The sequence below is a fragment of the Athene noctua genome, chromosome 16, assembly GCF_965140245.1.
Source record: "Athene noctua chromosome 16, bAthNoc1.hap1.1, whole genome shotgun sequence".
In the NCBI taxonomy this organism is placed as follows: domain Eukaryota; kingdom Metazoa; phylum Chordata; class Aves; order Strigiformes; family Strigidae; genus Athene; species Athene noctua.
Window position 1 is genome coordinate 378,537 of NC_134052.1, and position 23,785 is coordinate 402,321.

Consider the following 23,785-nt stretch of genomic DNA (forward strand, 5'->3'; position numbering starts at 1 on the left):
AGGCAGATTATGAAGTACCTTAATCTTATTTTTTAGCTACCATGTGCCATGGGAGAAGGTTTGTCTCTCTGAACTGATGAAGTCTTGTTCAACCCAGTAATCATGGAAGTTCATATGAGCAAATTCTGTTAGCAATAAGTCCTACAAAAATAGATCTGTATTCAAAAAACAAAACACCCCCTCTGTGTACTTCTCCCCACAAGAGAAGTTAGTCCTGTTAAAAATGATATGCTATACACATACTGCAGTATCTTATCAAGGAATATGTTCTGGTTTTGATAATTCTTCATGGACAAAACTTGCTACTTTCTAGCGTCTTGCAGCTCTTGAGATAAATCAGCACCCAGGGAAAGGCGACAGTGAGTTGCCTGTCTGGACAAAAGGTACCTTTATGAGATAGTCTTGTGTGGAAAACTGGGATTTGGTCTAATTTCTGTCTTCTGTTGTGGCTGCTGTGAAGCACTATGGCAGGTGATTAGAAGATAATTTGGTTACACAAATAGTTATGTACTAATTCTTTTTTTCCTTTAAGTTTTAATGCAACTTCGGAGTGAGAGGACCAGGGAAAAAGTCATCTGATGGCCTTCAGATTTCTGGATCTTGGACTTTCTGAAGAGATCCACTTGATTCTGAAGTTCTGTAGTGACATGTTTTAATGTGACTTGTTATAGCTTCAACTTGAAATGTTGATCAGAGCAGAGTACTTGATACCATTTTTTCTCCTAAGTATGCTCTCTTGGACTCTTCCTTCTGTTTTCAGTCCTTTTCAGGTACTGCTCACAATTACTTACTTAGAGGCGTCCAAGTGAAAATCCGGCTGGTACGTAAGTCTTGAGACAAGAAGGAAGTTGTCTTTAGTATCCACTGAACTTCTGAGATGCTTATGATCATAGAATTGGACATTCCTGATGGAAGCCAGTACGGTGTCACATACTGGGTCATATTAACCAAGTTACTTGATGTTGTACTCCAAAATGGCGATGTACTTATCTCGTTCAGTTACATGCCATGTAGTCATAGCTTTTATCAGCTTCACTTCCCTTTTTCCATGTCCAGGAGTCTTCCACTAGGATTTGCTAACAGTAGTTAGGAAGATGGGAACTATTTGACTTGACTCAAATAGTAAACGGAATCTCAGATGAAGCAGTGTCCTTATCTCATGATTTTAGGTAGTGACCTTGAGTTCTTGCATCTCGCTCAAAACACTCTAGTATGTATTTAAAATACTGTCCTTCCTTAGATGTGCAGAGCTTCTCTATGACACTTCTGTTTGCATCATTACAAAGCACAGTTTTGAGAACAGGCTGTGGTTCCTCTAATTAAATCAACAGGGCCTCTTTTCTCTTAAACTAATAATTAAAATTACCTGACCCATATCTCTGCCAAACTGAACTGTTTCTTTTTCCATCTTTCTTCAAAGACCCAGTATTTCTGGAAGTGTAGAGCTTTGGGCAATGCATTTGCATCCATTGTTCTTTTTTTGGGGGGGAAAAAAATTTAATATCCAAACCAACCCACAAAAGCATTACAGGTTTTATCCTTTAATTCAACTTCTGTTCAAAAGCTTTTCGGTGGTCAAGTTCTAGGACTGAGCTGAGCAGTGTGTCTGACCAGAAACGTGGACTACCAGAACTGCTGCTAGTCAAGTAGACTGACATTTTGAAACCATTTAAAGCTTGGACTTCGTCTTTATTCTCTTTGTAGATGCTCCTCTACACATAGCCCTAAGGAGTACCCCATATAAAGATGAAAAAATAGAAAAGAGAAGAACTTCATCTCCTGTAAGTGCATTAAATAGTCACCGACATTCTGTTAGAGCACAAACCAAGAACCACATAGCGAGATCACTGCGGAAACCTCAAGAAAGAGTTGAAAATGGTACGCCTTTAACATGAAAAAGTTAAACTTGGAAAAGTCTGGGAAATGTTTTAAGCATTGTAAGGAACTGAATATTGATAGAAAGTATTCTGTATACCTTTTAGAGAGTTTAGTTTTTCATGAATGTACAGTGTAAAATGTAAGTGGTGTTTTATCACTTTTTCTTTGTGATAGTTTCAAATGAAGATTCAATATAGGGTATTTTTTAAGTTTTCTTGCTATGTGCATTGGGGTTTATTCTCCCAGTCAGCATATAATATTTTTAAGGTATACAAAGTACTGAAGTATTTAAGGGCATTTTAAAAGATTCTTGCTTATTTTTGCTTTTGTTTGACACTTGTGTCTTGATTCTGTTAAACTCTTGGTTGTCCAAAGCATGAAGTATTTTAAGTAATCCTGAACTTGTTGAGATACCTAAGCTTAATAAAGCGCAAAAAAAAAAAAGGGGGGGGGGGGAGAGGGGCAGGGCAACCTAGTTTTTTCTTTTGTTGTTTTTTTAATAGCCTTTCAGGACTTCTGGTAGTCAACACTTGCTACTAAACATCTCTGAGCAGCTTTAGTTCATGACTTTGTTCGGTGGTATAGTGTAAACCCTGTTTATTCTGGAATCTACTATAGTATGAGTTGGTAGCAGCCATACAGGGGGTGGAGTGTCTGTATCTATACATACACATACATGTATATATAAAAATAATACATATATTTAAATAGTTATATATATAAAATATATAAATAATTCCCAGCATACTTCCATATTTACTACATCACCACTTCAGATATGTGGTGAGAATTTGAGTCACAGTGATGAGGAAACCAACAAAATCTGTGCTTAGACTATTCTACTTGCAGCAGGTGACCTTTGTTCTGGAGATAGTCTTGAGAAGATAACCTTACTTGCTTGTCACTATATTGGTCTGTAGGTCATTGTACTTATCACCTCCGTTTATTCTTTGGTATCCTCTGCTGCCTTCCCTTGCAGGAAGATCTGACTGAGATCTCTTCATTGGGCTGACACAGAGGGACGTTTTGTACTTGAGAGTATGGCATATGGAGATTAGATAAATTTTCAGTGGTGGTGGAGAGTGTGACTGAGTACTCATCCTGGTCCTCACTAGTGTCTCTGCCATTCATGGAAATTGAGAGGGCTTAGGTCACTTTATGTTTTTGCCAGAAAATCCTTTTTAAGTATGTTGTAATAAATTTTTAGGATTATACAAGGCAGTTTACCTTTCTTTTTGGTCATGTGAATCTGAGGATGCTCCTAATCTAGGTAACATCCGTATCTGGTCTGTTTTCAGTGAGAATTCATTAGACTTCAGAGTGCTTACAAGGAAAAACTTGAGACAAAAAGATTCTTCAGTACAGTATTTTCGGAAGGTTCCTTTTATAATACTCATTCTTTGCAGATTTTTCTCTTAGGAAAACTTGCATTAACTGTGTTGTGCAGTTAAGATAGCTGTACACAGAAATTTGCAAATGCTTGGATTTTTTCAGAGTTTTAAAAGACATACAGGCAAGCTCAAGGGGAAAAAGTGTAGAACAAAGTGACAATTTTTTGGCATATTTATCACAGATATGTTGATAGTGACTAAAGTAGCATACTCTGTGCTCTCAGATCTTAAAACAAATTGGATGATCTGACCATGCAAATTCCAACTCTCAAATGAAAAGATGCAAAATTTTCTTACCTGTGTTGCCCTCAGTTATTCTCTTTGCCCTTTTGGAAGAGTAAAATGGCAGAACCTGCATCCCTGTGAGCAGGAGAAGGAAATGGTACCCAGAGGATCCTGACCACTGGATGAGGACAGAGGAAAGTAAGAAGGAAGGTGGAAGCTCTGTGCTGAGACTTCAATATGAACCTCCTTTTCCTTTCTGTTTGGGTTTTTTTTATCCCCCTCAAGAAGTGGTAACAGAGGGCGGATGAAGTTTCTTTTGTGCTGCCAGTCATACTGCCTTTGAAGAGGACATGCAGTTGGTATGGCAGGCTGCTCTTAGTGTCAGCAGTTAATGTGGCTGCTGGCAACACACAGTTTTAGCAGCCATCGCTCACAGCATGCCGAGAGGAACGTAAGAGGCAAAGTAACAAGAAATACTCAAGGACTAAGAGAATGAGGAGATACAGTGCTGAAGACTCATGAGCAGGAGCTAATAAGCATGTCTCATGCATGCTCATCACAGCTGGTAAAATGTGACTGAGACTTCCAGTTTCTCAGTGAGCTGTGTACCATAAACTCGTAGCCTTAGATTGTGAATTGGGGAGTTTACTATTAGCATGTACGAAAGAGGTTAACATAATGCACTGGTATTGCTGGTTTGCTTCATGAGTGATTATAGACCAGCTAGGATTCTTAAATGTTTTGTGCAGGAGAAGATTTCTTATGGTAGAGAGTGTCTTCAGGTGTTTATTATGATATTGATAATCAGAAATTGAAACAGGTTTCTAAATAGGATGGCGAGTTGCTTAGTTAAGGACTCGAGAGCAAAGCCCTTTTCAGCTGCAAGGCATCCTTCCATAATAGATTTTATGATTGTACCTGTAGTCTCAGCTGAGTCAGAATAATTTACTGAAGGAGCTGTATAAGCATCTAGAAATTCTGCTGCAGAGACTTAAATCTGGAAGACAGGTGATGTAAACAAACACTAGGATATAGAAGGCAAGGGTTTGTGCACGTTACCTTGCAGAGGGGTTATACTTCATGGCAAGTACTCTGGAAGCATGCTTTGTGGTGGACTTGATTGAAGGATATCACCCAATCATTCAAAAATTACGGTGTTTTTAATTTTCTATGAAAATACGATGGAGAGCAGATGGTGAGAGAATAGCAATTAAAGCCAACTGAACCAGTTGTTACTTCAGTTTCAATAAAAACAAAATATTTGACTGAGGAACTATACTAGAGTTTGGGGGGGCTGCAGGTTTTTTCCTATCAGGCTTCTGTCGTAATGCTACTGAAATGTTCAGCCATAATAATTCAGAAAACGGATGTAACAAATCTCCCAGTATTTTCTTTTTGAGTAATCTCTGAAATATGTAAGTAAATATGTAAATGGGCATTAGTGTACAGTTGATTTCTCCCACATGCTATTGTAATATTTTTGTGGGAAAATCAAATTAGGACTTAAAACAGACCATTCCAATTATGAGAGCTGGGAATTCCTACAAGTAATTTTTCTTGGTTTTTTGCAGTGAACTTGCCCTGATTAACCAAAGAAACAGTGGAGGTCTTTAAGAAAATAAGTAGGATAAGTGTGTATAGATCTTAAAAATTAAGTTGGAGTGTTGTCTAATTTCAGCTGTTAAAGACCATGAGAAGAACAAAGAAAGAAAATCCAAAGACTATGGAAGGTCCAAGTCAAAGAAAAAGAAAAAAAAGAAAAAGAGAACTAAGCCTGGTAAAACTTTTCTTCTGTAGAGGAAAACAACTTCATAATTTTTGTTTTGCCTGTTACCCAGTTCCATGCTCTTAAGAACAGACAGTGCAGATAAGACTGCTTTCTTCATTAATCTGTTACTTCTTATTTTGAGCAGTTAAAATTATCTTGGCAATCGCAATTTAATATATTTTCTGGTTGAGGTGCATCATTAAGGTGGATTATATAGGTGCTTGTAAGGGTAGAGAATAAATCTAACTACAAAAAGGGTAAGTCACTCTTAGTCTGGCTTCTCATTAGCAAGTGTACTTGTATGCAAGTTTTACCCAGCTCAAGAAGGTGCAGATCCCCTTGATTTGTTACCGAGTACCCCCAGGTACCAGATGTCCTCAGTTACAGGAGTTTTGGGGCTCCTGTATGAATGATGGAATTTGGAAATGCTGATGAGTCCTCTTTTTCTGCTGTTAATCTTATTGTTTCTTACATCTTCATTTAGTATGGAATTTAAGAAGCTGTGACAGTGATCTTTATTAAACCTGTCACATCCTAAATGTTTTTCCTAAAGGATAAATGTCTCTTTTCCTGGAGAGATGAAGTAAAAGCCTGATTTAAAGTCTGTACTTATGCTGTGCCCCTCTGTTGTGTGTCATAATACGTTGTTTCACCTACATTAATCAGGCTGTAAATAGGAGCATGTCTTCTCTGTTGATTTCATCTACAGAGGCTTGGGAAAGTTTTCCTTGGGCCATTTTACACTTTCAACTTCATATGTAGGCCCAGGTGTTACTGGTGATTGGATTTGTTCACTTCTGAAAATCACAATTCATTCCGAAAGATTTCTCTAGTGAAATGTTTACAGATTAAGCATGACAACTTTCTCTGTCATTGATGGATGTCTAGGATCATTAGTGCAGTGTATTTCAATCTGGCATGCATAATGTGTTAAATCAGAGCTCCTTATGAGGAGTTTCTGACATGAGAAAGAAAATATCTTACCTTTTTGATTACTGCCATGAAGAAAGAGGGCACGCTGTCGTGAGAGAGTAGAGGAGAAGAAAGAACACAGGCAGACTGACTCAAAATTCGACTGAAACATTTCAGAGTTTCAGATTATATGGTGCCCTCCAATATAATGATAATATGCAAAGTATAATTTGTAAATTTATGTAATAGTTGCATAAATAGTACCCACAAACTACTTGTCCGTCCATCTACCCTTGAGTTTTAAAATGTTGCTTGCCTTTTATTGATGTTGCTCTTGTGGTTCTTCAGTCTGGGAACTTTGGAGGTTTTCTCCAGCTAAGTGGTTGGAGAGTACTGCTTATAACTGTGGACAGCCTCAGTAAAGTCCAGGAACTGGTCTAAGTGTTTTCTCCACACATTCCTAATTGGGGCTTTTAATTTCCACCCAAGCATCCTGTTCCATGCATATCCTAGGAAAATAAGAGATTCCTTCTGTCCACTTTGTAGTCTGTGAGATTAGGAAATGTGTGTAACCTGTGTGAATAATAGTGGGATGTGAGGGAGAGGTCTTCAGATAACAGTGCTTGTGTAGAAGTGCCTGTAATGCAAGAGCATTTGTAGATGTATTCACCCTGAAGAACAGTTAAAGTAACTGGTCATTTCAGCCTTTCTCATATCAGCAGTGAAGAATGACTGGGCTGCATAAGATTTTTCTGGTTCAGGTCATAACTTTCTTGCCTCTAGAAACCTTGCATAGGTTTCAGCAGCATAGTGAAGTCCTAGAGTCCTAGCATATTGAAGTGGAAATGGTCTGTCTCAGTGAATTAATTACACATGCCTGCTATGGGCCCGCATGGTCCTGGCTTTTTCTCTGTCAACTTTTCTTGAGCACAGACTTCTAATAGTAACACTCCTCACAATTTTTCAGAATACCCTGGCAGTGAAGAGAACACAGATATTTCACAGGAGCTTTCTCCTGAAAAATCAGTTGTCACAAAATGTATTTCTTCAAATAAATCATCTGCCTACCCAAGCACACTGCTGCACTGCTCTGATTCTGGACAGCACAGAGGAAAAACAAAAACAAATGGTAAGATGACTCTACTGTGATTTGCTGCTTCTGTTTTCATTACCTGTAAATGTGTGAACTGCACTAATATACACAAAAGCTGCTACGGCTACTCGTGATGTAAATCTAGGTATTCGTAGGCAGAACTCTCTGTGTTTCCTTTTCCCTGCCTGAAGAAGTGGAACTCCGTTCATTTGACAGAGCTTAATGTTGCTGCTTTGTGCTTTGACTTTAGCTTTACAGAGGCTTTAAAACTGTTGTACTTCTTTCCCAACATAAACTCATTTTGCACCTTTTTGCAGCACCTTATTAACTCTATAATAACAATGTTCAGTAGTTAAATTTTCTGTATTTCCAAAGGTTTCTACAAAGTAGTAACTCATACGGAGTTAAAGGCAGAGGTTATGCAACTTTAATACAGTATGTGTGCTGTGTTTGAGACACCACTGGATGTGGTTATGTGTAGCTGTATGGATACAGTAAGATACATGGTTATAATGTCTTTCTGAGCTTCATAATGAGAAAATCTTGAGTAGCAAATTGTTAGGGTCTTCATAGTACTTCATAAGAGCTCATGAAAATGTGGCTGTTATGTTCCAGCTTTCATGATTTTTCATATCTTGGTCCATCTTGCTATTTACTGTCATAAGTCTACAATAAAAAGGAGATAAACATTTTGTTCTTTCTGTTATTCTTAAAGCTCACAAATTTGAAGTAAATGAGAGATGTATGACAGCTTGATTACGTACAGGAACCTTAAATTCCTTATTGTACAGATAACACTGTTGGTGACTGTTTAGTTGTTTTGACACAACAGTTTTATTTTTTGGTATTAGGCAAAGTATAAAATTAACTTAATTCCATTATATAGGGAAAAGAAGAAACATTAAAAATGCACTGAAGTGCAGATGGTGATAATGTTTTAAAACATGTTATGTAAGTGATTAGTTGTGGTTTTGAAGCATATCGACCATAGAACTTCCTTGCAGTTTAGTAACTTGGCCATCAGTTGCTCAGAATTATTTTCATCAGTTCAGCTCATTGCAGGAGGCGAAAAGTACTGGAAATTGTTCTGTCCTTTTCACAATTGCTTTGCTGCTTTTTGCAACTGCAGAACTTGTACTAACAATAAGAGCAGTGCCTAGATAAACTGGATGTGTTGTAAGGAATAGGATAGCTCTTGTGTCCAATGAAAGTGCAGCGTGCTTAGCCTGTTGCTGCCACAGTACTTCAGGAAAGAGTGTCCCATCTCAGAGGTGGAATAAAACTTTTAAACATGAAACTTAACCAATGCATTGGGTTCTCAGCCCCTTAAATTTGAGAACAGATGTTTCTCCAAAAGATCTAGTTTATACCAGATTGGTGGGTTGTATTTCTACAGTTTTGTTTTAGGGTCTAAGTGATCAAAATAGTTCCACCCAATAGAGGTGAGAGACCACAGTCTGCATAAGAGTGACTAAAATTTTTGCTTTCCACTCTCTTCCACCTCATTAGAATATTTCCCAAATAATTAAAATCCTTGTCTTCTCCCTCTGACCCTCCCATTCTGTCCCCAAGGAAGGTGTAGACATTGCATTAATATTATGGAGATAAGCATCTCAATTGAGCATGTTGTTCAATAAAGATTTTCTTTTATTCAGTCCACATAGATGTGTTAATGCTTTAAGGAGTGTGGGAGCATTCTTAAAGAATACCTTGTGCAGTGCACTGGCCCTGAATTGATAAATGTGTCCTCAAGAGAACACTAAATGAAAATTATGATTTCTGAAGCAGGAATAAATTCTGTGATGGACTCCAAATGTTTCTCTAATAGAGACATTACTCTGTGGGATCAAATGGTTCATAAGACAGACCCTCTTACCTCTGCACTTAAACTACCATGTTTAAATTGCAGAAACTAGTATGAATCCTATTTGAATTTATAAGTCTGGTTTTGTTTATTATACTTACTTGTCTAAATAGACTTTGTGCCTTTGGTTTGAGGCACTGTATGCTGAGAGTGCAATTCTAATGACAGAACCTGGTAAGTTGGAATATTTTGAAGGAGGTGTTAATGAGAATATAAAACTTCATTGTGTAGTAACCTTCAATAAACAGTGTGATAACATTGTGATGTTCCTTAAATTACACAGTACACTCATGCTTTTAGAAATATATGTCAGCATACTCAGGATGAAATCTTGAGAGTTACTTGACCTTTTGGTAATTACTCAGGATATTGTCTAACTACTTCTTGTGCAGAGGATGACAGCCTGAGTGAGTCATCTATGGATAGCTTGCTTTGGAGCGATGATGACTGCAGTCAGGATGTTGATGTAACCACGAACCCTGATGAAGAAGCTGAAGAAAGTGATTTTGAAATTGTTCGGTGTGTTTGTGAAGTAAAAGAAGAAAATGACTTCATGATTCAGGTATGAAGTGGAGGGTGAATGCACATTTCAGTGAATAAGGTGGAAGGTGTCAGTGGAAAAGCTGTTGTAGAAATATGCACAGCTGTGTTCTGTATGTGAAAAACTATTGTCCTCTGAAATCAAAGTTTTTTTAAGGTAAAGTGACAGGGTGAGCAGCTGCTATGATAGAAAACTGCTTTTTGATACAGTTTGGGTTTTTTAGTCAAAGGAAAGTGGGGGAAGAGGGGCAGTTCTATGCAAACCATTAATGATTGGTTTGCCACTTGTAGACTTAGATTTTTGTAAAAATTAGAACACTTCCTAGGTTTAGAGAATACATACTTTAAAACAGTGGCTTTTTAGCTGTTTTTTTTTATTCCCTTTAGTTCTGAGCATGTTCAAGAACATGGCCGTGAGATGGTGGTACCTTTCCACTTCTTTGCCCTGGCAAGAAGATTGACTTAAAACATACAATCTTCTAGATAGGATGAACAAAAAAAAAATCATTACTTGGGTCTTCTGTTTTGAAGCAGAGCTGCATTCGTCCATTCTGCAGCTTCTTCTGTAGTTTGTAAATTCTAAGTTCCTAATCTGTGAAAGGCCATCTGTCTGTTCTCCCTATATGTACTCTTTTTAAACCAACTTTACAGAAAACTATTTCCAGCCAGAGCAGTGTCTATTTTCTCTCCTGCTTAAAGCTGTTGATGAAAGCCTCTTTGGAACTGCCCTGGCTCTTTACTTTTCAAGATGATTGTAAATTATCAGGAAACCATTCCCCACATAGCTGCTCTGAGCCATTCCACCCAGTTCCTATTCATTTTAAATAGTGAAGTCAAATGTATCAAAGAAAAAACTTCTTCAACATTGTTTTGCTCTAGTTCATTTTGCCACTGCTGCTTACATGAGCTGCCTGGTCCCTTTTGGTAGTTGCCCCTAAATCTTAGAAGAAGCATATGCTTCAGCTGAAGCGTGTGGTGCTCTTGAACCAAGATCATGAGCTTTTCATAGTTTCCCTTCTGAATAAATGAGGGGTGTGTTTTCTGTTTTTAGGAGGCTCCCACCCTTTCTCTCTAGATAACTTTTTGTTTGTTGCGGGACCTCAGTTCAAAGTGACAATAGTATAGCTTGGCAGCTGTGCTCATTGCAGATTTTAAGGTAATTACTGCATTCTTTTGAGGAGGTTGTTTTATTTGTGAAAGGATATGGCATGACACTGACTTCAGAAACATTTTTCTGGCACATGAAGTTCACCCCCATCTGCAGCTTTTGAATTCACTTCCCCAGGCATTGTTTCTAATTTTTGTGCGGTTTGAATCCCACTTTATGGGACCTCTTACTGGGATAGTTCCTGACATGTTACTGTGAACTGCATTTCTTTTTTGCTCTTTGGAACTAGGAGGAAAGACAGAGGCTGATTTATACCTACCTCATAGCTGCTGATGATTTTTTGGTGGACTTTATTGCTTGAATGGAGGCAGAAACCTGTTAAGGAGAAGAGGGGGTGCATGGTTTAAGTTGCAGTGTGAAGAATTCTTGGCTTCTGCAGCAGAATGGTAGAAGCACATTTTTTTTTGCTCTGAACATCAGCAACCTAATTTGGAAATTTTTTAATAGGGCTAGCTAACACAGCTAAGTTTGATTTTTTTTTTCTTGTCCTCAACGGTCAAGTCTAACAGCTAACTTGACTGGGTAGTTTTCTGTGGCCTTCCATACTATTAATGGAGATTTGCCCTGGAAAGTATGACACTTTTTCTCTTGGTTACTGATTCATTTTGATGCAAATCTTTGAATTAGTGTTGGATCTTGACAATGCAGAGCAAAACATCCCTTGTTCATTTGTAGGAAATGGTGCAGTAATGGGCAGTGGTCAAAATTAGATAAATAGGGCTGTCTACATCTCTGAAGAGATGGCTCAATGAAAAACACTAAGATAGTCAGGAGTATAATTTTCTGGCAAAAGTAGGCTCAACACTAGTCTGTGATTGCAGAATGCAGAGAACAGTCAGCTAGCTCAGGACATAGTCTGTGGATAGCTTTCATGTAAGGTTTTGTGGGCTGCTTCTGAGATTGGTTTTCTAGGTTGAACTGGTTTGGGGTTTTTTTAGTGTATCGCAAAGTTTTAAACACTAGCTGTGTTATAAAAGAATTGTCTAGGAGAGCAGATTATTCTTTCTTCAAAAGAGATGCCGATCAGCAGTGTGGTGAGCACCTGCATTCATTACAGGGATTGTAGCAATAGGAATTGGGGAGCAAGGAACTAGTAACGAGATTTTGGGGGCATTGGTTAGGCAGATGGTTTGCTTAAGATACCATATGCTGTGCTCCCCACCCCTTTGTCTGTAAGTTTTGGTGAAATATTTTAAACAGTCTGGTCTTGTTTTGTTGATGTAGAAGTGTCTGAGTTAGCTCTTCACAGAGCATTAATACAAAGCAAAGATGCTGTGTTATACAGCTGTGGAATTATGACAAGGGGAACCTTTCCAGAGGTGTACTGCTGAGATTGAGGCTTCCCTTTTGACTTTATAGGGTGAGAATCCTGTGTAGTTGTCATAACTTTGTAAGAATGAATTATTTCTTCTCTGTTTCCTACTCAGGCTTGAGTTTGGAAGCCTCTAGCCTAAAGAACTTGCATTTTAGACTTGTACTCTCTTCCTGAAGAGATGTTATTTTGCTCAGTGTATGGGGTTTTTAGAATACTGTCATCCTCTGCACTTGTCTCCATTGGGGTGTTTATTCTGCCCCTGCTTATTACTCTGATGAGATACAACTGAAATACACTGACAGTTGGGAGTACTTGCTTGAGCATGTACCTGTGTGCCAATCTGCCTTGACTTAGTATCAAAATTAGGAGCCAGGGTAGTTTCTCCATGTGTGTGACTGGAGGTTTGTTCCTCCCAGAACACAAGTATGGTGCCCTCTTACAAGATGGAGAATGGTAAGTCATTTTCTCTTTGAACTGTGCTCATTTCGGTGCTTGTGACAAATTTAGAAATAATGAGGAAAAAAATGTTAAACACAAGCAGCACCTTTATTTTCCCTGAAAGACTGGGAACTGTTAACGTTTAATGAAACTTAAACTGAGAGTTTGTTCCATTTAGGTCTTCAATAATAAAACCGCAAAAAGATTCAGCTTAGAGATTTTGCAAAAAACTCTCCCTCTGTCTTGAACTTTCCTTAAATTGTCTCAAGCAATTTGTGCATAAAGAATACCATTCATTACACTGGGATACAGAGATGCAGTTTTGCATTTAATGTAAGTACCAACCTCAGTAGAAGTTAAAACTGAAAAAAAGTATAAAAAATAATGTATCATTGGTATTAGTGCTGTTTCATTTCAGTCTCTGTAACTTTGCAGGGGGGTTACTAGGTTTCACTTATGGAGCCTTCATAAAGTCGTAGGTTAGCGCAAGGCAAATGTGTTACATCTGAAGGCACAGCACTCCCTTTTTAGCGTAAGGCTTGGGCCTAAAAAAGTCCAGACAAAATGTCCTTCCTTTTTAGTTTTTATACCTAAAAGTTGGTGAATTGTAAAATAGTCAAAGTGTGTGATGTAAAGAATCCTGGATCTGGATTTGGTGGCCTTGGAGATGATGGATGTAAATGGCTTTGGGATATTTTTGTTCTGGTAGATGAAAAGCTGCCTTAAATACTTGTCCAATGGGTTCACTTATTTCTTTGCACTTGAACTTTGATTTAAATATTAATGTATAACTCTGCATTTTTTCCTTTTCTATTTGGCTTGCTTTGAATCCCCCTACTACTGCCTGTACAGGGAGTAGCTTCTGTGTAGCATGGATCAGAGCAGTAGCCGGTAGCCAAGATGTGAGGTAGAACATGCAGGTAAAAGGAAGGACCTGTGCCCTGATGGGATGGATACGTACATTTCAGTTGACTAAAATAAAAAAGGTTAGGATGCTTTGTTAGAGTTCTAGGCAATTTTGCCTGGAAAATCACTGAGTAGGTCTGTGCCATATGGCATGATTTATAGGATGCAAGTGTAACTAGGTCCAGGAGCTCCCTTCTTATTTTTAGCACATAGTCTATTTTTATTAATCAGTTTTCTTCATTTTAGGACACCTTTTTCTGGCTCCTACTAATCAGCTTTGTGAAGGGGGAGTGGTGTCTTGGCCTTTTTTGAAAACATCTCCTTATTGATTTAGGACCCATGTAAGGTGAAACATTGTTAGTCTCATCTTTCAGAAACCTGTTTCTAACCTTTTTGCATTCTCCATTCCCAGTGCTTCTATTTGCTACACACCTGGACCACTTTAATACAATGATGTATTCAAAAACTGGTGGTCCCTTTCTGTCTCTCCTAGGTTGAGGAAAGGCAGCAGATAAGGGCATTGGTGAGAGGTATAAGTGGTGTTCAACACAGGTGAGGTGTTTATTAAGCTGGCATTAGGTCAGTGAAGAGCAGAATCTAAGATAGCTTGCAGTTACTGTTTGTGTTTGGCTTCACTCATTTTGAAAACCTTTGACAATATTGATGAGATCTCTGTATTAAGCTTTTGGCTTGTGCTCTGAGAAATGGAAGGTTGTGATCTATTTATTGTATCAGTGCTTGTGAAAATAGTAGTTCTGAAGTGAACCACAGTTTCAATTTGTCAGTCAACTTGTCCCATGTTTCAGTGGTCTTTGGGCTACAGTTGAAGTTGTCTGCTTGTTGGAGGGTGAGGGGGAGTGACTAGAACAGAACATGTGAATATAGTTTTTTACTGTTCTAAAACTGTATGGCTTCAAGTACAGTGCATTTTAAATAGCGTAACTGCGCTGAAGTAGGGCCAAATTATATTCCGTCTTTGCCAATGTGATTGCTCACACTGTGAAGGATTTCAGAATCTTTTAAAGCTAGTACAAATGCATCTGCACTTTAGTTTTATATTAGTAGAGCTACCTTTGAAATAGATAAAATATTTTAGATACAAGTATCAGTAAAGCATAATAGGACTACTATGTGACAAATATCCCTTGGATTTTATAATTGAATGTGATGTACTGTTTGAGGGAAACGTTTTAATTTAGAAAACTTGATATATTTTGCTAAAGAAAGCTTGATTGCATACTGTTTACTGTCCTGATTATGTGTGCATGTATCTTGTGAAAGATTTTCATCTCCAAAGACAATGTTTTTGCACCTTTCAGGATATCTGCTTCTACTTTGTAATTGTTTGTCATTCTCCAGAAATCCATGTGAAAAATGTGTGGGAAGTGTTCCAATTTTATTCTGATTCTTTAATGTATTTGCTTGTAGCTGGAAGAGGGGGATGAGTATTAGCACACCTTTTTGTCTTAAAATATGTAGATGATGTGCCTCTTAATTGAGGTAATCTTCCTGAGATCCTTTAGGTTTCATTTCTGTTGATGTGCACTTCTTGACTTTAAACAGTGTGAAGAGTGTCTGTGCTGGCAGCATGGAGTCTGTATGGGTTTACTGGAAGATAATGTACCTGAGAAATATACCTGCTATATTTGCCAAGATCCTCCAGGTACAGAAATTTAAGGTTACAGAACCTTCTTATATATGTAGTAACTTTATTAGTTTATATATATATTGCCAAGATTAAACTTTTTTTCTTCCCTGGCTATGTCTGTCATAGATAATTGAGTTCAGTTATAGATACAGAAAATTTAATTTGTGTGAAAGTATATGAGTCAATATTGTGGAATTAGAACTGGACAGAAATGGAAATGAATGTTTTAACTGTGGTGACCATCTGTCACACACATTTTGCCAGTAATAAGGATTGTACTGTCTGGCTATGGAAAACAAATTTAGAAGCACTCAGGAAACTTAAGCAAAGACTCCCCATGGGTACATCTTACGGATGTGACTGCAGCTTTCCCCCAACAAGACCAGGCTTACACATTCTTTAAAAAAAGTCAGCAAGAGGCTTACCTGGTTCTCAACAGCCATGGATCTTACCCATCTGACTGCATTACCTAAGATAATTTATACTTGTTTTTATCTTGAGTAATGCATTCAGAGTTGATAAAGCAATGTGTTCTCTACCCTTAACTATATATTTCAAAATGTCTTAGTCCATTTTATGCAGCAGGTAAAATTACTTACGTGGGGGTTTTTTTACTTCCTACTCTGTGAACTATAAAGCCTCGCTGAATGGGGAAACTGATAAAGGTTGGGGCTTAAGTCCATCTTCATAAAGTATAAGAAAATGGGATGTCTGCCTAATCACAAGACTTTTTTTGGTTTATAGGCATATTTGGATTATTGTCTCTGTTTTGGGGGGGGCTGTTTATAACTACCAACTATTTTGTAGCTTAACTCATTGATTTGTGTAGTTCATATACTAGTGATGATTGTACTCATAGCAAGGAAGATATGCTGTGCTTAACATTTGGCTACGTAAGTAGTAAAATAGTTTAACTTCTTTTTTACAGTATCTTGCTTCCAGGATTTTAACCCGCTATTTTGCTTTGATTTGTGTTAATTTGACTTAGTTGAGCTCTTGTAAGTTTAAATGCAAACTGAAGTTGTGTAATCACACTTGAACTATTTGTATTTGGTAAGAAACTTCACCAGAATACTTTTAGGTAAAAACTTATTACAGCTAACTCTTTGTTTAATTGGTTTAATTGCTTCTTAACCATTGCTTTGAACACTCTGAAACTTTTTTTTTTAACTTGGGCTTAATTTTTGCCTCTGTCTTTGAAAGGGAAAAATATCCAATTTTTTGACCACAAAAGTGACTTCTCAATTTTGGTGACTCTGCTGTTGGCTTGAAAGGAGCTGAATAGGCTTTATGAATCTGCAAAGAAGTTCCTTTTAAAACCAGGCATAGCCATTCAGCAAATTCTTGCCTAGGAGCTTTCCACAGTTCAGTGCGGGTACTTGTAACAGCATGAAACACATTATTGGAAATAAAAGCAAGTTTAGCGTAATTATGCCTAAAAAGTGTACCTACTGTCATTTTAGACATTTTTGAGTCAAGCGGGATTTCTAGGTTATTGTTAACATTTACCCTTGCTTAAACATTATCAGGATGCTTATGTGACAGATTCATTCAAGCCATAAAAGTGTACATTGTTGGATATTCTCTTGTGTCTTCTCCTGAGCTTACACACGTAGAGAGAACCTTTTGTCTCCGAGTACACAGCTAAGTAGACAATGCCATGGAGGGGCTTCAGTTGGATAATCTCAGTGTTGTTGAGATGACCATAGAGTTCTAAATTCATTATTTTATTCTTGGGGACTGAGCTTCATTTTCTGTCACAGATGGTAGCTTGTCTAACACAAAAATAAATGCAGGTATGCCAGAAATGTCTCCAAAGTGCCTCTGGCCATACCTAGAAGATCTCTTGCTTGATACAGCATATCTGCCTGAAAAGCTCAGCTGTTACAGCCTTGAAAATTTGTTCTTCCTTGTGCTGGTTGCTGTTGGAGAGTTTTTACCTCAAAACATGGATTATTGTCCTATATAGCCTGGTAGCTGTGTGTGCTTACAGGCACACTCATTTGCTTTTACTCTTTTACCCAGACATAGCATTAGTATTGAATTTAAGTTTGAAACTGTCCTTTATATCCGTGGATATTCTTGTAGGGCATGATATAGAAACCATTTTGCTGCCATTCTATAACTACCATCCAAAAGCACATAAATAAACACCTGTTCTGCTCGTTTCTCTCTATGGCTTCCAAAGAGTTGCTTTGCTTCATTGTGCCAAAGCCAACAGCATGGGCAGCGATGCTACCTAGATGTGTGGAGTGAATTCCCTTGTGCTTACTCTGCTGCCTAGTAACTTTCTTCTTTAGCTGCTTCTTAACTGCTGAAAATTCTAGTCAATATTAGCCTGCTTATATTGGAGACTTATTGGTGAATGTTGTTCTAAGTCTGTGTTTCAATATTATATCTGACTTTGTAGGTTCACTGACTGGTCTGTTTATAGGCCAGTGAATCATGTGGTGTTTCCCAGGGTGCTGAGCTGTCTTCTGAGAACATCTGTTGTAACAACACATTTTACAGGATGTGTGTGGGCTTTTGTTGGGTTTTTGGCTTGGATTTTTTTTGTTTGTATTTTTGTAATTTAAGAAGCATCTCAAGTTCCACTCTTTCCTGCTAATACTGTATTGTTTGGCTGCTTAAGTTACTTTTACTGAAATATTTATCCCATTTAATGTAATTTCATTTCAGCTGTTCTGACCTCTTAAGCTAGAATTAGCATTATTAATAGCCTGACTTAGACAAGTTCTCCACCAGAACCTTATAATTGATTCTTTAAAATCTACTTTTCACTGACTGTGCTAATACATGTATGATGCTTAAAAATGAGACCTCTGAAGAAGAGAAGTTCACAGCCTTTTGCTGCATTTTTCTATCTGCAGTGAGCTATATTCAAACTATAGCTTTAGTTATAACCATGGTTACTAGACAGTGTGATACCCTGCTAAAAATACACTTTGCTCTGTGCCTCAGCTGCAGTTACTTTTTGTGGATGTCCTTTGATGGAATTTGGGGTCTGAATGCTTTTACAGTGGGGCAGGGGTTTTTGACTGAGGTTATCATCACACTTCCCACTTTACAGGTTCTTCAAGTCTTCAGGGTTTTGTCTGTTGTTATAGAATCTTTATTGGTATTATTGGTAAGAACAAATAAGCTCTTGCAAGACTTTGAGATAATCAGAATTAACTACCAGTAATGTTAACATACAGTAGTTAATGCTTCATTTTAACACACTCATTACTGTTGCTTTAGGTCAGAGGTCCAGCTTAAAGTACTGGTATGAGAAGGAGTGGTTAAGTAATGGTCACATGCATGGCTTAGCATTTTTGGAAGAAAATTATTCCCACCAGAATGCCAAGAAGATAGTAGCCACTCACCAACTTCTTGGCGATGTACAGAGAGTGATAGAAGTACTGCATGGACTGCAGCTGAAGATGAGCATATTACAGTAAGCAGTATTTAAGTATCAGTTGGCATGTTCTCAATGTGAATTAGATTTCAAATAGTAGAAAAATAACCAGAATTTCAGACTTATTTTTTACTTCTTTGTGGATATATAACAACATAGTTTGAATTGCTAATGTGATCTTGGAAAAGGATTTGGCTGCTTAAAAACTATTTAATTGTGTGGAGGAGTGTAAATTCACTGTGTATAGAAGGGTTGGGAAAGTGTGGAGGAAACAGGAGGAAACTAGTAACAATAGCTTCTCCTGAAGCATCTAAATAGATGTAAGCAACAGGAGGAGGATAGGCAATATAACCTATGACAGCATTCTTTTAACACTTGCTTTCTCCATTCCAGTAATTCTAAATCATTGCTTTTCCAGCAGAAATCAAATCTTTTTGTTCAGCATCATGTGTTGCTCTGTTGTACTGGGACCAGTTGCACCTTCAACAACCTATAGCAATTAGTTTCCATGCTAAAATTATTATAGATATAGGTGAAAAAACAAACATATTCTGTAATCACTGTACAAATTAAATTTTTTGCATCTTTTCCTGTTTAAAGTCATCCTTGGGTTCTGATGACTGAAAAAATCTTTCTAACTCAAATCCAGCAGTTTTAAATTGATTGAATTCCATATTTATATTTTATTAGTTAATAAATATCACAGCAGCAGCTATTTTGGAAAGCAAAGCTTTTAGTGTTTCTGGTGTTCTTTAGAACTTTTTCCCTAAACTTAATCTGTGGTAATGCAGTATGGCCAGTACTTGAAATGCTTTAACAGTGGAATAATGCTTAGAGCAAAAGAATAGCAATTTTAACAAAGTTTTGTGTTTCCATTATTGTATCCTTTAGTCAGATCTGTAAGTAATCTCTCTTCTCTTTGGAGAGGGTAGAACATAAATATTGTAAGACCACTCCTCAGGACTTTTCTTAAATAGCAGGACTCTAGATTGTAACTTTCCAATTGTAAATTGAGATTTGCAGAGTACCAAGGTGTGGAGCCCTGGGCAAGTATGTGATGCTTGTAACAGACTTTGTTCCTTTTCTCACCCATCTTGAAGTTGGTGTGATGACCTGCTTTAATTAAAGATGAGGTGTGGTCCTGTTAGGACCATCTTGTTAAAAGCTATAGCCCCTGTTTTCTTTATGGCTACATAAATCTGAAAGTATTTTTTAAAATGCTGAATTAAAAGAGTTATTATATTGTTGATGCAGATCTACCATCTAGGGGAGAGGAGTTGATTTCCCAGCTGCCTGAAATTATTAGGAGAGGGTTGCTGAGTATTTCAAGGAGGTAGCGAAGGATCAGAGGTGACATTGACAATGTCAGACAATGGCAGGGAGAGCCAGCCTTCAGAAGGCAATAGGTAAAAGGTTGCTCAAGTACTAAGCATTCAAATTTTCATCCTTATGTAGCTGGTGTATCAATTTGCTGTCTCCTGTAAAGTTATCCCTTGCTTTTTTCTGATCAAAATAGTGCCTTTAGGTGTAGCATTATCAGTGGAGTTGGAGTAGAAAGCTTTGGTTAGTGAACAGTTGGCTTTCAATTTCTAGGCATGCCTTCAGGATGGCTCACCGAGGGTATCATAGGTGTAGTCACTGGAGGTAGAGGTGCTTGTATAAAGTGGTCTGAGCAAGTCCTTGGCCATTGTACTAACTGTAGTTTTCTTTGATAGACACCGAAGAAACCTTAGCTACTGTAGAATGGATTAGAAAGCAATTACTCTGGAAATAAAATGGTCATGTTTTGTTGAGTGGTTTGGTAAACAGCTGGAAAAGCTGGATCAGCTTAATGGAGAAAGCCCGTGTGCCTTTGTTTGCAAGGAAGCACAGAGTGGGGCTTTGGGGCAGACACCCTTGTTTCTGTGCAGCTGAATGCAGGTGCTTTAGGGTCAGGATTTGTTTTGGCTGAATTCTTGCAGCCTGTAGCAGATAAGCTGCCTACTCTTGAAAATAAGCAGAGTGATTCTGCTTTGCTCTCCTTTTTACTGCTGTAGTAATGTCTGACAGACATGTGGAAGAATAGTATCAGTAACAATGCTCACTATAAATTTTTTGTTCGTTTGTTATATCCACGTAAGAATCTCATACCTATAGTTGTCCCTGCTGCTGGAATAAATAATGTATTAGTCAATTTGAAAACAGTTAAAATGATCATTTTTATAAGAAGTAGGTGAGGGACTACATCATGTTGGTGTACCAGGCAGTAGAGTTTGCCCAGCATCTTGTGATTTAAAGGAAAATTAGTTTTAAAGGCAGTAAGTTCTACATCACCACCACCCCCAAGTCCCCAATTGTTGTTGTTATAAAAGTGGATTTAATTTTTGAAGGTTGTTTTTGGAACTACAGGCTAAAGTTTCACACTGAGTGGTTTGAGGGGGTCTTTTTGTTTTACTGGTGTTTAAAATTGTTAAAATCTTAGTTTAGCTTCAGTGTACTTGACTTACCTTACTAAAATATCCCAGTGAAAATGAGTTTATGCTGCTAATAAATTGAAAATACTGAAGCAAAACTCTTGGCCCTTCAAGGGCAACATTGATGAAAGGTTGTATTTACCTATTTGAAACTTACTCTTCAATTTTTTTTCTTAATGCCAACACTTGGCTTATAGACCGTGTTATAGTAATGAAAATAGTGAACCTAACAGAACATTGTAGGAAGATAGAAAGTTGAGGTCAGTGAAATGATATTATTTCAGACTATTTGGATATTTTTTTACTGATTTATGATGACTAAATCACGTAATAGTTCACATATTCTTACTTAATTTCTTTATGTAATAGGATAGTTTGCTCAGTCACTTTGACATTTAAATTTGGGTGTTTTACTTTTTTTTATGTTTGAACAGAAATAAAGAACATCCTGACCTAAAGCTTTGGTGCCATCCATGGAAGCACATTACGGTTGATGAAAAAATTCATACAAAACACATCATTCACATTGAGGAAAACTGTTGCAAAGGGGAGACAGCAAGTTATAGAACTTGGAATGGGACAGTTGAGAAACCCTCAACCATTCCTTCTGTGGAGGAATCTTACATTACAAGTGAACACTGTTACCAGAAGCCTCGGGCCTACTACCCTGCAATAGAGCAGAGACTGGTTGTGGAAACAAGAGGTTCAGCCATGGATGATGGAGTGAATAGAATAAGGGAAAATGGGGACGATGCTCTGTCAGAGAGATTTGGCTGGAATCTGGACCGAGAAATATGCAAGATGGAAAATGAATCCAAACACAATTACTCTAAGGTATTTGTGTTAAATAATACTCTAAGGTATTTGTATTAAAATCACTTTCTCTGCATAAAGGTTTTGCCTGATAAAGTGTAAAACTCAACTCTTTTTTGATAGTATTTAGTTTATTTATTTGTGTTTAGTTTTTTCCTATACTGTTAAATTTAATTTGCCCATACGTATTAAAATGATAGGCATGATCAACTCCTCCATTTCAAATAATAATTTTAATGTTTGAAGAGGACATAGGAACCTTAAATCACCTGCACAGTCTGGAACATGCGTTATGGTCTACTCTCAGTTTATTGCTCTTTGTATGTTAAATGTAAAAATAAACACCAGCAATGGGATAGAGAGAGAACAGAGCAAGCATGTATGACGCTACCAAATACACTGGTACTCCAGCTTTTAGTTATTTCCATCTTGTTCCCATGTTTCTTTTTATAGTTACAGTAACTAAATTAATTCCAGGTTCTTCAGGAGCATTTCATGGTGGGAAAAAGAAGTATTGGCCTCAACTGATTTTTAAGAATGATCACTGACTAGTCCTGTATCTTCTTTCTACTGGAGCACTCTAGTTTTATCTTTTCAACTCTTGGTTCTCATTTTCAGGTCTGAGGCCTGCCTTTCTACATGCAAATGCAAAACTTTTGTTTCAATTAGTTCCAAGTCATATGAAGTAAGGTCTGACACATGTTAGCCTCTGGGAAATACTGACCTCCCTTTTTTACATTAAAAGGTTGTTTAGCTTTTATTTCATGCATATGTAAGCGGTAATTTATGTTTTTTAACTTCTCTAACATTGAGATTGCTTTATGTTTCCCAGAATGCATATATTTCAGTTCTCCGATTTTTTTTAAGGTGCCTTTTTCTAAATCCTGTCATTTCAGCAGAATGATGAAAAAAGTAGGGGAGTAGAAGTAACACTGCTGACAGTGAAGTCAAGTTTTATAAGTGGTGATGTGTTTTTCTAGATGCTGCGCTGAAAGTTTTAGTAGAATTGAAATTAGATTCCTTTAGGAAAAATCCCTTCTCACTGCAAAATCATTTTCTCTGTAGCTGATTACTGTTATGTTAAAAATAGCATAGATTTAGTGTCCCCTAGGATGTACAGATTAGGTGCAGTATATTCCAGCTGGAAGTTGACAGGGAGCTAGCTGTGTGTATATATGTTATCTTCTGATAACCAGAGGCTTGTGAAGTGCAAAGAATAGGGCTTAGCAATGCACCTACAAAAGTATGTCTGTATTTATATTGTCTTGCCGAAACTGCCTTAATATCTGTGTATGGTCCCTTCTCCATGTGTCTCTATCCTCCACTAGTGTAAGATTCATTGAGCGTTTCTCTTGGGTAACTGTAAGGACCCAGGCAGTCGGGCTCACCAATTCTGTTTCACTGTAACAAATACTAATGTGTGTGTTTCTGCTAGGTAAGAGAGTCTGTCTCTAAGAAAGTCTCTCCAGAGGAAGCTATTGAAATGAAATTGCTGGAAAAAGACAAAGAAGGAGTTGTGAACTCACAGCTGCAGTGGCAGCTTAATCTTTTAGCTCACGTGGAATCTCTGCAAGATGAAGTCATACATAGAATGGATTTCATTGAGAAGGAGCTAGATGGTAGGTAATGTTTCCATTTCAAAAAATAACTGTAACTGAACTACTGGTTCAAAACATGTTAACTTGATTTTCTACAAAGAGATCAGTATTGCTTTGTCAGATGCACTGCATTTACTAATAGAGAATAGAAATGCTGCTGGTGTTGGGGGGCAGATACTAAAGATCAAATGAAAATTGAGCAGAATTTTATAGAAAAGGTTCATTAGATCACCTCTAAATACTTGCATCAGATGATGTGGTGGAATATTTTCCATGTCTCTTGCTTTCAGGTTTTTGTTGTTTTCCATAGCTCTGTGTATTTGAACTCCCAGTTCCTCGGGGCCTTGTGGGCTGTTTTAACCTGTTCTAGGTGGCCTC

The 23,785-nt window shown here is 37.5% G+C and overlaps 1 protein-coding gene across 2 annotated transcripts in view; it reads left to right on the plus strand.

The window, feature by feature from the left end:
* Nucleotides 1-23,785, plus strand: part of PHF20 (PHD finger protein 20) — a 75,275-nt gene that overhangs the window by 47,463 nt on the left and 4,027 nt on the right. For both annotated transcript variants that reach the window (XM_074919861.1, XM_074919862.1), the window contains 8 exons: nucleotides 1,705-1,878; nucleotides 5,173-5,271; nucleotides 7,142-7,303; nucleotides 9,524-9,693; nucleotides 15,062-15,161; nucleotides 18,387-18,582; nucleotides 21,431-21,830; nucleotides 23,245-23,428. In XM_074919861.1, coding sequence (XP_074775962.1) covers nucleotides 1,705-1,878; nucleotides 5,173-5,271; nucleotides 7,142-7,303; nucleotides 9,524-9,693; nucleotides 15,062-15,161; nucleotides 18,387-18,582; nucleotides 21,431-21,830; nucleotides 23,245-23,428 — 1,485 coding nt within the window. The remainder of the gene's footprint in view (nucleotides 1-1,704; nucleotides 1,879-5,172; nucleotides 5,272-7,141; nucleotides 7,304-9,523; nucleotides 9,694-15,061; nucleotides 15,162-18,386; nucleotides 18,583-21,430; nucleotides 21,831-23,244; nucleotides 23,429-23,785) is intronic.